Source organism: Crinia signifera, chromosome 1 (assembly GCF_055691185.1).
Source record: "Crinia signifera chromosome 1, ASM5569118v1, whole genome shotgun sequence".
NCBI lineage: Eukaryota > Metazoa > Chordata > Amphibia > Anura > Myobatrachidae > Crinia > Crinia signifera.
Genome location: NC_139217.1, coordinates 12419996 through 12438604, shown reverse-complemented (window position 1 = coordinate 12438604; position 18609 = coordinate 12419996). Strand labels below are relative to the sequence as shown.

Here is an 18609-nt window from a genome sequence, read left to right as displayed (position 1 = left end):
CGGCGATGTATATTAATACATCCCGCCCCTAATACTTTCTAATACTCGTTTCTAACTGTAAAAGGTCAAATTAGGTTAAGTTTTGTCTCCTATTTCATAAAATATAAGCCTATATTGAATACAAAAAATTAGATTTAACAACTAACATGCAACAGGTGCTAATTATCTATCTCATTATTTGGGATATAAAACACTGACACGTGGTACTCCAGATATCACCTTGAAAAAGCTGTAAAGCGAAACACGTTGATGGAACAGAGCACGGACACCCATCTCCTGGACCTTCAATCTGCCCTTATCCAATGTGACCGGACCAGCTTCCAGAACCATCCCAGCAGCCATGAATTATTGGGACATATCAATTGCCAGCTCACCAGGTAGAACCCCATACCAACAGGCGTTCCCTGGGCCGGAGAACTTAATTTCTCCCAACAAGTCCCGCATTCTGAAATCAGCCTCCAAAAACTGGGACATATACAAAGGAAGCACCATAGGAACGGACACAGGACATACCCCCATCAGAACTTTGGGTGACTATCCATGCTCAAATATACTTTTGTGGTACCAGTACTTTTTAATGAAAATTCAGCAAATCTATTAGATTGCTTTTTAATGTTCATTATAATTATATCTATGTTCATTAAAGTTGTCGAACACTTTTACACCTGTGGCATGTCTTTAGATATAGCGCGGTTTCACCCTCCAGTCTGTTTAAAACAACATTGTAAGGTGTAAAGTGGTCACAATTGTCTGGAAAGGGCTAGAAATTAATGTTATTGAGGTTAATATTACTCTAGGGACTAAAAAACCACAAACATTACGCGATTTGCCCGTTTTTTAACCATTTTTCAAAAAAATCCAAATCCGAAGCTTTTCACCGCCGCTCGACAAAGCTAAATCCAAATCTCGGCGACGAATCCAAATCCAAATCTTTGGCCCCTGCGCTCATCCCTAGTTATATATCCCCTTACCACATACACCCTGCACCCGTTGACTGCCATTGAGGCTGCTGATGCCACTTCCCTGGCTATATAATGCAGGTGGTGTACTCTGGCACAGCTGCATGGGGGGGGGGGGGGGGGGGGGGGGGCGCATGAGGATCACACACGATTATTGCACATGGCCCCCCTCCTCTGAGTACTCAATGTAGCCCCTGTGTCCTCTTCCCGTGAGTCCTGATCCCCTGTATAGTCCCTGCCCTATATATATAGTGCCGGTATGATACAGTGGGTCCCCCTCCTCGGGTAGCAGTTTGGGGGTTAATGGTTTAGTCCCGGAAATCTTCCTACTCTGTATAAGGGGGAGGTGGGACGTCTGGCAATGAATGAGGCCTTTCAGCTGGGGGTGGGAGCCAGAGCTGGGAACAGGCGGAAGGAAAGTGCAGGAGAGAGGAAGGGACAGAAGGAGACAGACGTGGACACCACAGCTGCCGGCCTGTCCCCATGTTATACAGTGTAGGGATCTCTCTGTATAACAGTCTGTGTACTGCTCTGCTCTCTGTATAACACTCTGTGTACTGCCCCGCTCTCTGTATAACACTCTGTGTACTGCTCTGCTCTCTGTATAACACTGTGTGTACTGCCCTGCTCTCTGTATAACACTCTGTGTACTGCCCTGCTCTCTGTATAACACTCTGTGTACTGCCCCACTCTCTGTATAACATTCTGTGTACTGCTCTGCTCTCTGTATAACACTCTGTGTACTGCCCTGCTCTCTGTATAACACTCTGTGTACTGCTCTGCTCTCTGTATAACACTCTGTGTACTGCCCTGCTCTCTGTATAACTCTGTGTACTGCCCTGCTCTCTGTATAACTCTGTGTACTGCCCTGCTCTCTGTATAACACTCTGTGTACTGCCCTGCTCTCTGTATAACACTCTGTGTACTGCTCTGCTCTCTGTATAACACTGTGTACTGCCCTGCTCTCTGTATAACTCTGTGTACTGCCCTGCTCTCTGTATAACACTCTGTGTACTGCCCTGCTCTCTGTATAACACTCTGTGTACTGCCCCGCTCTCTGTATAACACTCTGTGTACTGCTCTGCTCTCTGTATAACACTGTGTACTGCCCCGCTCTCTGAATAACACTCTGTGTACTGCTCTGCTCTCTGTATAACACTGTGTACTGCCCTGCTCTCTGTATAACTCTGTGTACTGCCCTGCTCTCTGTATAACACTCTGTGTACTGCCCTGCTCTCTGTATAACACTCTGTGTACTGCCCTGCTCTCTGTATAACACTCTGTGTACTGCCCTGCTCTCTGTATAACACTGTGTGTACTGCCCTGCTCTCTGTATAACTCTGTGTACTGCCCTGCTCTCTGTATAACTCTGGGTACTGCCCTGCTCTCTGTATAACACTCTGTGTACTGCCCTGCTCTCTGTATAACTCTGTGTACTGCCCTGCTCTCTGTATAACACGCTGTGTACTGATCTGCTCTCTGTATAACACTGTGTATACTGCCCTGCTCTCTGTATAACACTGTGTACTGCCCTGCCTTTCTGTATAACTGCCATGCTCTCTGTATAACACTGTGTATACTGCCCTGCTCTCACTGCCACTGCCCTGCTCTCTGTATAACACTGTGTATACTGCCCTGCTCTCTGTATAACACTGTGTATACTGCCATGCTCTCTGTATAATACTCTGTGTGCTGCTCTGCTCTCTGTATAACTCTGTATACGGCCCTGCTCTCAGTATAGCACCCTGCCGTCGGTATAACGCTGTGCCCTTGGTATAACACTCTGCTCTCAGTATAACACCCTGCTGTCGATATAACACTCTGCCCTTGGTATAACACCCTGCTGTCGGTATAACACCCTGCTCTCGGTATAACACCCTGCTGTTGGTATAACACTGTGCCCTTGGTATAACACTCTACTCTCAGTATAACACCCTGCTCTCGGTATAACACTCTGCTCTCAGTATAACACCCTGCCCTCGCACACAGTATGTGTAATATATAGGACATGACTAGCAAGTACAGTAGGTAATACCTTTGGCCAGTCCAGTATGGTAATTTGGGTTGGGATATTTATGTTAGTGTTAGAGGTATCAGGGTTCAGTAATGGCGCAGGACAAAGGACAACACTGGGAGCCCCCAGACAAGTGGTCCGATATGGAAGAGAAGCTCAGAATTCTACAAGATATGAATATGTTATACATCCGGCAGATTGCTCTCAGCCTGCAGGTAACCCATAATGCTGTCTATGTCACTCTGCGGTGGGCTGGTAGGCTCCATTCTTCTTCTCTTGGGTATGTAGTATTCTTCTGGCCTTCTTCTCTTGGGTATGTAGTATTCTTCTGGTCTTCTTCTCTTGGGCATGTAGTTGTTATGAGCCGCACAGCTTGTTTATTAGCTCGATTTACCTGGGTTCCTAGTTGCACAACAACCTAGGAAGCTTTCTGACATGAAATGTAGCACTGTTCTGGATAAATTGGTAACGGTTAGGACCAGTGGTGCGGAAGCGCTGGATTAGTTAGCTGCCGTTCACCGGAAAGAAATGTGCCGATGTCCTGGTCGAATAGCGATAACACATTTACGAGCCGCAGTGACTCGTAACAGTAGTATTCTGGTGATCTTCTCTTGGGCATGTACTATTCTTCTGGTGCTCTTCTCTTGGGCATATAGTATTCTTGTGGCACTCTTCTCTTGAACATGTAGAATTCTTCTGGTGATATTCTCTTGAGCATGCAGTATTCTTGTTGTGTTCTCCTCTTGGGTATGTAGTATTCTTCTGGTGTTCTCCTCTTGGCCATGTAGAATAATTATTCTGGTGATATTCTCTTGAGCATGTAGTATTGTTGTGTTGTTCTCCTCTTGGGCATATAGTATTCTTGTGGCACTCTTCTCTTGAACAAGTAGAATTCTTCTGGTGATATTCTCTTGAGCATGTAGTATTCTTGTGGTGTTCTCCTCTTGGGCATGTAGTATTCTTGTGGTGTTCTCCTCTTGGGCATGTGGTATTCTTCTGGTGTTCTCCTCTTGGGCATGTATAATTCTTCTGGTGATATTCTTTTGAACATGTAGTATTCTTGTGGTGTTCTCCTCTTGGTCATGTAGTATTATTGTGGTGTTCTCCTCTTGGACATGTAGAATTCTTCTGGTGATATTCTTTTGAGCATGTAGTATTCTTGTGGTGTTCTCCTCTTGGGCATGCAGTATTCTTGTGGTGTTCTCCTCTTGGGCATGTAGTATTCTTGTGGTGTTTTCCTCTTGGGCATGTAGTATTCTTCTGGTGTTCTTCTCTTGGGCATGTTCCTTTTCCTGGGCATGTAGTATTCTTTTGGTGTTTTTGTGGGAACCTACTATTCTGGTGTTCTTCTCCAAGGCTTGTGATATTCTTTGGGTGTTCTTCTCTTGGCCATGTAGTATTCTTTTGGTTTTCATTTCATGGCATGTAATATTCCTCTGGTGTTCTTCTCTTGGGCATGTAGTATTCTTCTGGTGTTCTTCTTCTGGCCATGTAATATTATTCTGGTGTTCTTCTCCAGGGTATGTAGTATTTTTGGGGTGTTCTTCTCCTGGGCATGTAGTAGTCTTCTGGTGTTCTTCTCGTGGCTATGTAGTTTTCTTTTGGTGTTCTTCTCTTGGACATGTAGTATTCTTCTGATGTTCTTCTTTTGGGTATGTAGTGTTCTTCTCCAGGGCATGTAGTATTCTTGTGGGGATCTTCTCCTGGGCGTGTATTATTCTTGGGGTGTTCTTCTCCTAGGCATTTATTATTCCTGGGCATGTATTATTCTTGGGGTGTTCTTCTCCTGGGCATGTATTATTCGTGGGCGTGTATTATTCTTGGGGTGTTCTTCTCCTGGGCATGTATTATTCTTGCGGTGTTCTTCTCCTGGACATGTAGTATTCTTGGGGTGTTCTTCTCCTTGGCATGTAGTATTCTTCTGGACTTCTTCATGTAGTATTCTTCTGGCATGTAGTATTCTTGGGGTGGTCTTCTCTTAGGCATGTAGTATTTTTTGGTGTTCTTCTTTTGGGTATGTAGTGTTCTTCTCCAGGGCATGTAGTATTCTTAGGGTGTTCTTCTCCTGGGCATGTAGTATTCATGGGGTGTTCTTCTCCTGGACATGTAGTATTCTTGGGGTGTTCTTCTCCTTGGCATGTAGTATTCTTCTGGACTTCTTCATGTAGTATTCTTCTGGCATGTAGTATTCTTGGGGTGGTCTTCTCTTGGGCATGTAGTATTTTTTGGTGTTCTTCTTTTGGGTATGTAGTGTTCTTCTCCAGGGCATGCAGTATTCTTAGGGTGTTCCTCTCCTAGGCATATATTCTCGTGGGCATGTAGTATTCTTCTGGTATTATTTTCCTGGGTATTCTTCTGGGCATGAAGTATTCTTCACATGTTTTGTGGGAACGTAATATTCGGTGTTCTCCAGGGCATGTGCTATTCTTTGGGTGTTTTTCTCTTGGCCATTTAGTATTCTTTTGGTGTTAATTTGTTGGGAATGTAGTATTCTACTGGTGTTCTTTTCTTGGTCATGTATTATTCTTCTGATGCTCTTCTCCAGGGCATGTAGTATTATTGGGGCGTTCTTCTCCTGGGCATCTAGTATTCTTCTCTTGTACTTCTCCTCGGCATGTAGTATTATTTGGGTGTTTTGGTACTTGTTTACTAGCATGGCACCAGCGATAAAAATTGTATCCATCGGGACCCCCAGAAATTGCGTCCGTCGCATGCAACCAAATCGCATGGCCCCCACACCCCAATTTTTATTGTTTCCCAACCCTGATGGGTCAAATGCCCCCCCCCCCCCCCCCCATTGTTAACGCCACCCCAGATCAACGCCAACCCGAAGCGTGGCCAGCGCTGCGAGCCCGCGTCCTCGGACCTTTTCATACCCCCATTATCCACGTCGGCGTGGAGTTGATTTTATATAGTGTGGCGAGCGCAGCGAGACACCGAGCCCGAAGCGTGGCGAGCGGACGCGCATTACTTCACAGGTATTACACATCCCCTCGCGGGGCTCGCTACTCTTGCCACGCTTCGGGCTCGGTGGCTCACTGCACTCGCCACACTATATAAAATCAACTCCACCCCCTCACCACAATTGGCCCTCCTACATATATACCCAACAGAGGTGAGAGCGAGCAATCGGTACGTGCTGGGACATATATGTATCGCAGCACGAGCAGCTCTGGCTCAATGCTGGAAGCAAGTCACCTTACCCCCATCCAGAAGGTGATCTCTAAAGTCCAATTTCAGTATATAATGGAAACAGAAGCCACACTGGGTAATATACCCCCTATATCAATACAGAGGAAATGGAGCAGGAGGGGTAAATACATACTAGAAGACGAGGGTGAGACTTAGATATAAAACTAGAATAGATGGGAAAATGGTGGCCAAACTGAATTGAAGTATGGGACATATATTTGAGTAGACGGGGATACAAACTATAATCGGAAGGAAGTAGGGCACTATGGAAGATAGATAAATGTACCTCCTTAATATACAGGAATGAAAATAAGGTTAAAAACATAAAGGATAAGCAATGGACGTGTAATTGTAACCCCCTGGATTGTATCCCTTTTTTTTTTCTGTACCCCCCTTACCCTTTTCTTTTTCTCTGTTATTGTGTGTCTGTATATATATGTAGATATATATGAAAAATTGAATAAAATAAAATTCTGATAAAAAATAAAATCAACTCCACGCCGACGTGGATAGTGGGGGTATGAAAAGGACGCGCACCGCCGCCCCTCGCGGGCTCGCTGCGCTCGCCACGCTTCGGGTTGCCATTCATCGTGGGGTGGCGTTAACAATGGGGGGGGGGGGCATTTTTCATGTAAAATACCCATAAAGGTGGGTATACAATGAAAAATCGGGTCCATTGGCCCATTTAACATTGGTCCCTATGTAAACCTGATGCTTGAACCCACCAATCAGGAAGCTGTGCAAACCCTACGGATGGTGCAAGCACCGTGGGAATTTGGAAGGTCTTAAAATCACTTGCACAGGCCAGCGCCTCATGTTAGTCGTGATCCTAGGCTAAGAGGTCATACTCTGCCTACTTATCTTGTGGAACGCATCATCTGCCCTGAGTGGGCCCTACTATACTCCTGTGCGCAGTGTCCGGTGCTGTGTGGACTTATACAGGTTTCCTGCACTATCACGGCTGTGTTGTATATGTGATAGGGATGCGAGGGGGATCCCTGGGGAATTGGGAGGACAAACCTGCTATCACTGCTGTGTGGATAAGCGATAGTTTTGCTCTGTGGAATTGGCTTGGTACTGTGACGCTACAAGGACTGCCGGTTTGGACTTCTAACTGGATATCGTTTCTATGCTACATTTGCCTCTTGTTCCTGAATTTAATATACATAGGCCACAAATCTGGGACAAATCTATCTCCAGTTTATCACTTTACTAGTTCTTCTATCATGTGTGTTATTGTGATGTTCACCTTCACCTCTAGCAGTGGTTCCCAACCTTTATTCTCTCCCGTACCCCTTGATTAGGCTTTTCATTGATAAGTACCCCCTCCTCTCATTTTGAAATATGGACAGTACTTAGCGGTATGCGGATCCTTATACATGTCCTTATATTAAGGAGGAGCGGAGGAGTAGTATACAGCAAGGAATCGTGCCCTTCTGTGTCTAGACACTGGTTGTGTATTATGTCCAGGATTCCCACTAACACCGGTAGGATTAATGCCGCTGCTTCCTCCACCTTTGTCAGTGCTGGGCAGATGACTGCTGATGTCTGAGGGCAGCATGGGAAGCTCCCAGTGGATTGCTGGTCAGGCATATGACACAACGTGGTTTGTCTCCATGGCAACGGGTCTTCTTCAGCCATCAATATACCTTTTCATTGTCCGCCATTACCAGTATTATTTTCAAGTACCCCCAACTGGTCTGCAGAGTACCCCCAGGGGTACTAGTACCCCAGGTTGGGAACCACTGACCTATAGAGTTCTTGCAGCATTATTCTCTTAGGCATGCAGTGCTCATGGTTTTTTGTGGCTTTTCTCACACTACATACTGACTAACCTTCAGCTTACTAGGTTTTCGTCTCCACTCTGCAGCCATAGTCAGTTAATCTGCATTGCCAGAAGCAGACATTGACCTCTGCACACCCACAAAATGGAGGCAACACTAGTCCATTTGAAAAGAACAGACCCAGTTGCCACCCCTTCGAATCGAACTGCCTGCTCATTGTGGGTTAATGTGGACCTGCACTGTTACTCAGTGGAAAACTGCCTTCTCAGTTACTCAAGCTCCTACCTGTCCCAGTACTCTGTCACCATTAATGCCGGTTGTTGTCCTCTGGTGTTGGGGTTCATACTGAGTCTAGGCTGAGCGCTGGTTACAAAATCTAAACTCCTTAACTGGCTCCAGACAGTCAGTGGGTTTGAGCCATTGTTAGCGAAGGGATACTGTTTAATGTATTACACGTTGGTCCTGTGTTCAGGGTTAGGGGTGGAATGCCAATCATTTGGTGCCAGGGCTGGTGTGTGAGCCTTTAATTCTCACCAACCTCTCTGATGGCCCCAGGCATATGCCTCACACATGAGTATACATCAGCCACCCAGATTTCTCCATGATTCTTTGGGACAGTCAAGGACAATATCACAGATGGGATTTTATGTTTTCATGTAGTGCTCATGTAGTGATTGTCTGCTATGCATATAATAGTCTTCATACAGTATGTTCTTCTGGTATTCTTCTCCAGGGCATGTAGTGCTCATGTAGTGATTGTCTGCTACGTGTATAATAGTCTTCATACAGTATGTTCTTCTGGTATTCTTCTCCAGGGCATGTAGTGCTCATGTAGTGATTGTCTGCTACGTGTATAATAGTCTTCATACAGTATGTTCTTCTGGTATTCTTCTCCAGGGCATGTGGTGCTCATGTAGTGATTGTCTGCTATGCACATAATAGTCTTCATACAGTATGTTCTTCTGGTATTCTTCTCCAGGGCATGTAGTGCTCATGTAGTGATTGTCTGCTACATGTATAATAGTCTTCATACAGTATGTTCTTCTGGTATTCTTCTCCAGGGCATGTGCTGCTCATGTAGTGATTGTCTGCTATGCACATAATAGTCTTCATACAGTATGTTCTTCTGGTATTCTTCTCCAGGGCATGTAGTGCTCATGTAGTGATTGTCTGCTACGTGTATAATAGTCTTCATACAGTATGTTCTTCTGGTATTCTTCTCCAGGGCATGTAGTGCTCATGCAGTGATTGTCTGCTACGTGTATAATAGTCTTCATACAGTATGTTCTTCTGGTATTCTTCTCCAGGGCATGTAGTGCTCATGTAGTGATTGTCTGCTATGCATATAATAGTCTTCATACAGTATGTTCTTCTGGTATTCTTCTCCAGGGCATGTAGTGCTCATGTAGTGATTGTCTGCTATGCATATAATAGTCTTCATACAGTATGTTCTTCTGGTATTCTTCTCCAGGGCATGTAGTGCTCATGTAGTGATTGTCTGCTATGCATATAATAGTCTTCATACAGTATGTTCTTCTGGTATTCTTCTCCAGGGCATGTAGTGCTCATGTAGTGATTGTCTGCTACGTGTATAATAGTCTTCATACAGTATGTTCTTCTGGTATTCTTCTCCAGGGCATGTGGTGCTCATGTAGTGATTGTCTGCTATGCACATAATAGTCTTCATACAGTATGTTCTTCTGGTATTCTTCTCCAGGGCATGTAGTGCTCATGTAGTGATTTTCTGCTACGTGTATAATAGTCTTCATACAGTATGTTCTTCTGGTATTCTTCTCCAGGGCATGTGCTGCTCATGTAGTGATTGTCTGCTATGCACATAATAGTCTTCATACAGTATGTTCTTCTGGTATTCTTCTCCAGGGCATGTAGTGCTCATGTAGTGATTGTCTGCTACGTGTATAATAGTCTTCATACAGTATGTTCTTCTGGTATTCTTCTCCAGGGCATGTAGTGCTCATGCAGTGATTGTCTGCTACGTGTATAATAGTCTTCATACAGTATGTTCTTCTGGTATTCTTCTCCAGGGCATGTAGTGCTCATGTAGTGATTGTCTGCTATGCATATAGTAGTCTTCATACAGTATGTTCTTCTGGTATTCTTCTCCAGGGCATGTAGTGCTCATGTAGTGATTGTCTGCTATGCATATAATAGTCTTCATACAGTATGTTCTTCTGGTATTCTTCTCCAGGGCATGTAGTGCTCATGTAGTGATTGTCTGCTACGTGTATAATAGTCTTCATACAGTATGTTCTTCTGGTATTCTTCTCCAGGGCATGTAGTGCTCATGTAGTGATTGTCTGCTACGTGTATAATAGTCTTCATACAGTATGTTCTTCTGGTATTCTTCTCCAGGGCATGTAGTGCTCATGTAGTGATTGTCTGCTATGCATATAATAGTCTTCATACAGTATGTTCTTCTGGTAGTCTTCTCCAGGGCATGTAGTGCTCATGTAGTGATTGTCTGCTACGTGTATAATAGTCTTCATACAGTATGTTCTTCTGGTATTCTTCTCCAGGGCATGTAGTGCTCATGTAGTGATTGTCTGCTATGCATATAATAGTCTTCATACAGTATGTTCTTCTGGTATTCTTCTCCAGGGCATGTAGTGCTCATGTAGTGATTGTCTGCTACGTGTATAATAGTCTTCATACAGTATGTTCTTCTGGTATTCTTCTCCAGGGCATGTAGTGCTCATGTAGTGATTGTCTGCTATGCATATAATAGTCTTCATACAGTATGTTCTTCTGGTATTCTTCTCCAGGGCATGTAGTGCTCATGTAGTGATTGTCTGCTACGTGTATAATAGTCTTCATACAGTATGTTCTTCGGGTATTCTTCTCAAGGGCATGTAGTGCTCATGTAGTGATTGTCTGCTACGTGTATAATAGTCTTCATACAGTATGTTCTTCTGGTATTCTTCTCCAGGGCATGTGGTGCTCATGTAGTGATTGTCTGCTACGTGTATAATAGTCTTCATACAGTATGTTCTTCTGGTATTCTTCTCCAGGGCATGTAGTGCTCATGTAGTGATTGTCTGCTACGTGTATAATAGTCTTCATAGACTATGTTCTTCTGGTATTCTTCTCAAGGGCATGTAGTGCTCATGTAGTGATTGCCTGCTTAACCTTTATTGTGCTTATGGTGTTCTCCTGAGCATGTGGTGATCTTGTAGTGTCTGCTTAACATTTATTGTTCTTCTGCTGTTCTCCTAGTTATGTAATGTCCCTCTGGCATTCTTCTACTGGGCATGTGGGTCTCGTGTAGTGATTGTCTGCTTAACATTTATTGTTCTTCTGCTGTTCTCCTGGTTGTGTAATGTTCCGCTGGCATTCTTCTACTGGGCATGTGGGTCTCGTGTAGTGATTGTCTGCTTAACATTTATTGTTCATCTGGTGTTTTCTTGGACATTTATAGTGTTCATGTTATGTTCTCCTGGGCATATATTGCCATCTTAATGTCTGCTTAACATTTATAGATCTGGTGTTCTCCTGGTTATATAGTGTTCCTCTGGTGTTCTTCTCCTGGGTATGAGGCGCTTTTCTGGTGGTCACCTGGACAGGTAGTGTTCTCCTTGTCTGGATAACTACTACCATCATTGGGGTATTCTAGTGTTGGGAATCGGTGATAAGGGACAAGCATGTATGATGTACTGTATGCTGCAGATATATTGTAATTTAGGCAGATTATTAGTGGCTGTATATATATATATATATATATATATATATATATATATATATATATATATATATGTGTGTGTGTGTGTGTGTATGTATGTATGTATGTATATATGACAATTAGCAGTACAATGTATGTACAGACACACCAAAGCCGTATAATAGGGAGGAATACAGATGGGGATATAACAATACCACAACAGTTGCAGTCAGTGACGTCAGATTCACCCATCGTACAATGATCTCTGTGTCCCTCATCATTCCCTGACATTTACAGAGGACATTGGGGTCTGCAGTGCCCCCACGCTCCTGCCATCCGAAGATTAACTCTTTCATGGCTGCCGGCTGTATATGCTATGTAGAAGGTCTCCTAGACACACACATTGTCATTACTCTTATATAGCGTTGTACCCACACTAACAAACGTTCTAGCACCATAAGCCTCATACACTCACAATGGCAGAACATAGGAGCCGGGAGGAATGGATTGCAGCTGGTGAAGGATAAGTGGGAGAACTAAGATTCCACCGCTTGGTTGGGTGAGGTCTGTGGAGGTGGCATAGAGCTAGGCCTGAGATGATGGGATGGGGTGATGTGATTTATATGGGGGATAAGAGCAGGAGGTCATTACAGAGGTGGGGTGGGTGTATTTGGGGATGAGTATAGTGATGTGTATATATAGGGTCTCATACCCCCTGGAGAGAAATGGCCTGTACTATACTGTATGTCTACAAGGCTATATGTACAATGGTACTGAGTGATCACCGGTGATAGGAGATCACTCTGTGTTACGTGTCATTGTGATACTGTTCCAGTTACATATTGAGGAATTCATGTACGTCCCTTACTGATGCAGTAAATGTAGTTATTATGGATTAGCTATGACTGTTATACTTACTGTGTATATATATATATATAAGTGATGACAGACGTTCCCTTGGTGGGTTCATTGTGAATTAGATACAACTAATAACGAGTAGGGATTCCGTGCGATGTGAGTGCAGTCTGAGTGGAGGATCTCGTGCATACTCATATATGTACCCGTGTGTACCTGTGTGCGCAAAGGTGTGCGCAGCACATTAAATTAGGGGGTGCACCATCAAAGGGGTGTGCCTAGCACCACATACTGGGCATGTATAACACCGCCCATTGGGTGTGTAACAGCGCCAATCAGGCGTGTCTACCATAATCTATTGGTACTCGCTACAATATAAAATGGCTCTCAGTATAATATTACATGCAGATAAAGTAAAATACATATATGGATGATATGTAGTGATATGACAATGGTCTGGTACAAGTAGCAATGCAAAACACACATAACTGAATGATGGGCGCTTCTTTCAATGGAATACAGTTCTAAAAAGCAAAACTCTTTGGTAAAAGGTATTGCTGGTAGGGAGGTGTTCATAAGGGTGGGCACGGCATTAGGGGGTGCACCAATAAGATTCAATGTGCGCACACCTATGCCTGTGTGTACCTGTGTGTATAGCATACCCCTATATGTACCTGTGTGTATAGCATACCCCTATATGTACCTGTGTGTGTATAGCATACCCCTATATGTACCTGTGTGTGTATAGCATACCCCTATATGTACCTGTGTGTGTATAGCATACCCCTATATGTACCTGTGTGTATAGCATATCCCTATATGTACCTGTGTGTGTATAGCATACCCCTATATGTACCTGTGTGTATAGCATACCCCTATATGTACCTGTGTGTATAGCATACCCCTATATGTACCTGTGTGTATAGCATTCCACTATGTGTACCTGTGTGTATAGCATACCCCTATATGTACCTGTGTGTATAGCATACCCCTATATGTACCTGTGTGTGTATAGCATACCCCTATATGTACCTGTGTGTGTATAGCATACCCCTATATGTACCTGTGTGTATAGCATACCCCTATATGTACCTGTGTGTATAGCATACCCCTATATGTACCTGTGTGTATAGCATACCCCTATATGTACCTGTGTGTATAGCATTGCCCTATATGTACCTGTGTGTATATAGCATACCCCTATATGTACCTGTGTGTGTATAGCATACCCCTATATGTACCTGTGTGTATAGCATACCCCTATATGTACCTGTGTGTATAGCATACCCCTATATGTACCTGTGTGTGTATAGCATACCCCTATATGTACCTGTGTGTGTATAGCATACCCCTATATGTACCTGTGTGTATAGCATACCCCTATATGTACCTGTGTGTATAGCATACCCCTATATGTACCTGTGTGTATAGCATACCCCTATATGTACCTGTGTGTATAGCATTGCCCTATATGTACCTGTGTGTATATAGCATACCCCTATATGTACCTGTGTGTATAGCATTGCCCTATATGTACCTGTGTGTATATAGCATACCCCTATATGTACCTGTGTGTATATAGCATCCCCCTATATGTGCCTATGTGTATAGCATTGCCCTATATGTACCTGTGTGTATAGCATACCCCTATATGTACCTGTGTGTAAAGCATACCACTATATGTACCTGTGTGTATATAGCATACCCCTATATGTACCTGTGTGTATAACATCCCCCTATATGTACCTGTGTGTATAGCATTCCCCTATATGTACCTGTGTGTATAGCATACCCCTATATGTACCTGTGTGTGTGTATATATCATACCCCTATATGTACCTGTGTGTATAACATCCCCCTATATGTACCTGTGTATATAGCATACCCCTATATGTACCTGTGTGTATAACATCCCCTATATGTACCTGTGTGTATATAATACCCCTATATGTGCCTGTGTGTGTATATAGCATTCCCCTATATGTACCTGTGTGTATAGCATTGCCCTATATGTACCTGTGTGTATATAGCATACCCCTATATGTACCTGAGTGTATAACATCCCCCTATATGTGCCTGTGTGTATATAGCATCCCCCTATATGTACCTGTGTGTATAACATCCCCCTATATGTACCTGTGTGTATAGCATCCCCCTATATGTACCTGTGTGTGTATAGCATACCCCTATATGTACCTGAGTGTATAACATCCCCCTATATGTGCCTGTGTGTATATAGCATCCCCCTATATGTACCTGTGTGTATAACATCCCCCTATATGTACCTGTGTGTATAACATCCCCCTATATGTACCTGTGTATAAAGCATACCCCTATATGTACCTGTGTGTATAACATCCCCCTATATGTACCTGTGTGTATAGAATACCCCTATATGTGCCTGTGTGTATATAGCATTCCCCTATATGTACCTGTGTGTATAGCATACCCCTATATGTACCTGTGTATATAGCATACCCCTATATGTACCTGTGTGTATAACATCCCCCTATATGTACCTGTGTATATAGCATACCCCTATATGTACCTGTGTGTATAACATCCCCCTATATGTACCTGTGTGTATAGAATACCCCTATATGTGCCTGTGTGTATATAGCATAACCCTATATGTACCTGTGTGTATAGCATTGCCCTATATGTACCTGTGTGTATATAGCATACCCCTATATGTACGTGTGTATAGCATACCCCTATATGTGCCTGTGTGTATAACATCCCCCTATATGTACCAGTGTGTATAGCATCCCCCTATATGTACCTGTGTGTATAGCATACCCCTATATGTGCCTGTGTGTATAACATCCCCCTATATGTACCTGTGTATATAGCATACCCCTATATGTACCTGTGTGTATAACATCCCCCTATATGTACCTGTGTGTATAACATCCCCCTATATGTACCTGTGTGTATAGAATACCCCTATATGTGCCTGTGTGTATATAGCATACCCCTATATGTACCTGTGTGTATAGCATTGCCCTATATGTACCTGTGTGTATATAGCATACCCCTATATGTACCTGTGTGTATATAGCATACCCCTATATGTACCTGTGTGTATAGCATACCCCTATATGTGCCTGTGTGTACAGCATTCCCCTATATATACCTGTGTGTATAACATCCCCCTATATGTACCTGTGTGTATATAGCATACCCCTATATGTGCCTGTGTGTATAGCATACCCCCTATATGTACCTGTGTGTATAGTATTGCCCTATATGTACCTGTGTGTATAAATAGCATACCCCTATATGTACCTGTGTGTATTACATCCCCCTATATGTACCTGTGTGTATATAGCATACCCCTATATGTACCTGTGTGTATAGCATTGCCCTATATGTACCTGTGTGTATATAGCATACCCCTATATGTGCCTGTGTGTATAACATCCCCCTATATGTACCTGTGTGTATAGCATACCCCTATATGTGCCTGTGTGTATAGCATACCCCTATATGTACCTGTGTGTATATAGCATACCCCTATATGTGCCTGTTTATATATAGCATACCCCTATATGTACCTGTGTGTATAGCCTGTGTGTACCTGTGTGTATAGCATCCCCCCTATATGTGCCTGTGTATAAAGCATTCCACTATATGTACCTGTGTATATAGCATGCCCCTATATGTGCCTGTGTGTATAGCATTCCACTATATGTACCTGTGTGTATAGCATACTCCCTATATGTGCCTGTGTGTATAGCATTCCCCTATATGTACCTGTGTGTATAGCATCCCCCTATATGTGCCTGTGTGTATAGCATACCCCTATATGTTCATGCGTGTATAGCATCCCCTATATGTACCTGTGTGTATAACACCCCCCTATATGTGCCTGTGTGTGTATATAGCATATCCCTATATGTACCTGTGTGTATAACATCCCCCTATATGAACCTGTGTGTATAGCATTCCACTATATGTACCTGTGTGTATAGCCTGTGTGTACCTGTGTGTATAGCTTCCCCCCTATATGTGCCTGCGTGTATAGCATTCCACTATATGTACCTGTGTGTATAACATCCCCCCTATATGTACCTGTGTGTATCACATCCCCCTATATGTACCTGTGTGTATAGCATCCCCCCTATATGTACCTGTGTGTATAGCATTCCCCTATATGTACCTGTGTGTATAGAATCCCCCCTATATGTGCCTGTGTGTATAACATACCCCTATATGTGCCTGTGTGTATAGCATCCCCCTATACAGTATGTGCCTGTGTGTATAACATCCCCCTATATGTGCCTGTGTGTATAACATCCCCCTATATGTGCCTGTGTATATATAACATACCCCTATATGTACCTGTGTGTATAACATCCCCCTATATGTGCCTGTGTGTATATAGCATTCCCCTATATGTGCCTGTGTGTATAACATCCCCCTTTATGTACCTGTGTGTGTATAACATCCCCCTATATGTGCCTGTGTGTATAACATCCCCCTATATGTACCTGTGTGTGTATAACATCCCCCTATATGTGCCTGTGTGTATAACATCCCCCTATAAGTACCTGTGTGTATAGCATACCCCCTATATGTACCTGTGTGTGTATAGCATTCCCCTATATGTGCCTGTGGGTATAACATCCCCCTATATGTACCTGTGTGTGTATAACATCCCCCTATATGTGCCTGTGTGTATAACATCCCCCTATATGTGCCTGTGTGTATAACATCCCCCTATATGTGCCTGTATGTATAGCATTCCCCTATATGTACCTGTGTGTAAAGTATACCCCCTACATGTACCTGTGTATATAACATCCCCCTAGATGTGCCTGTGTGTATAACATCCCCCTATATGTGCCTGTGTGTATAACATCCCCCTATATGTGCCTGTGTGTATAACATCCCCCTATATGTACCTGTGTGTATAACATCCCCTATATGTGCCTGTGGATATGGCATCCCCTATATGTACCTGTGTGCAGGGCCGCCAAGAGAAATTCTGGGCCCCGGTACAACAACTTCCTGGGGCCCCCATGGACAGAGATCCCCGCACACTCTGCGGACCCGGTGTTACACCACTGCTTCCAAGGTGGATACACGTGCAAAAATTTACACTGTAATGTCTATTACACATGTCACACACCCATTACATATTATACCACATGCCATAATGCTCATTACACGTTATGCCACACACCGTAATGCTCATTGCATATTAAGAAGTTAACATGCTCTACCAGGAGTTAACATGCTCTGCCAGGGGTTAACATTCTGTGCCAGGGATTAACCTGTCTGCCCTGATTTACATGCTCTGCCAGGGGTTAACATGCTCTGCCAGGGGTTACATGCTCTTTGCAAAGGATTTACACATACCCTCCAACATGGCCCATTTCATTAGGTACAAAATGCTCTGTTCCTGGACTTCCTTACCAGTGGTAATTACAGATGTGAGCCTGCAGCACAGTCCAATATTCAAAAGGGGGGGTCACATATACTGCCACCCCAAGCATCACTGTCCTGGACACACTGGCAGTTGATGTGACCCCCTCTTTGAATTTTGGACTGTGCTGGAGTCCAACCTCTGTAACTACCACTGGCAGGGAAGTCCAGGAACAGAGCATTTTGTACCTAATGGAGTGGGTCATGTTGGGGGTACTTGCCACCAAATAAAAAAAAACCTGTGTGTCCAGACCAGGGCCCCCCTGACAGGCCAGGGCCCGGGTAAATTGTACCTGCTCCCCCCCTCTCTCGGCACCCCTGCCTGTGTGTATAACATCCCCCTATATGTGCCTGTGGATATGGCATCCCCTATATGTACCTGTGTGTATAACATCCCCCTATATGTACCTGTGTGTATAACATCCCCTATATGTGCCTGTGTGTATAACATCCCCCTATATGTACCTGTGTGTATAACATCCCCCTATATGTGCCTGTGGATATGGCATCCCCTATATGTACCTGTGTGTATAACATCCCCCTATATGTGCCTGTGTGTATAGCATCCCCTATATGTGCCTGTGTGTATAACATCCCCCTATATGTGCCTGTGGATATAGCATCCCCCTATATGTGCCTGTGTGTATAACATCCCCCTATATGTGCCTGTGTGTATAGCATCCTCTATATGTGCCTGTG

General features: G+C 43.8%; 1 protein-coding gene across 6 annotated transcripts in view; it reads left to right on the top strand.

The window, feature by feature from the left end:
* Positions 1–18609, top strand: part of RTKN (rhotekin) — an 89698-nt gene that overhangs the window by 23463 nt on the left and 47626 nt on the right. Inside the window, exon 1 of one of the 6 annotated variants that reach the window (XM_083176561.1) lies at positions 1359–1454. The exons of 2 other annotated variants lie outside the window; for them this stretch is intronic. In XM_083176561.1, the coding sequence (XP_083032687.1) occupies positions 1443–1454 (12 nt within the window). In that variant the 5' untranslated portion in view covers positions 1359–1442. 3 more of the 6 variants (XM_083176893.1, XM_083176724.1, XM_083176222.1) reach the window with 3 other exon arrangements.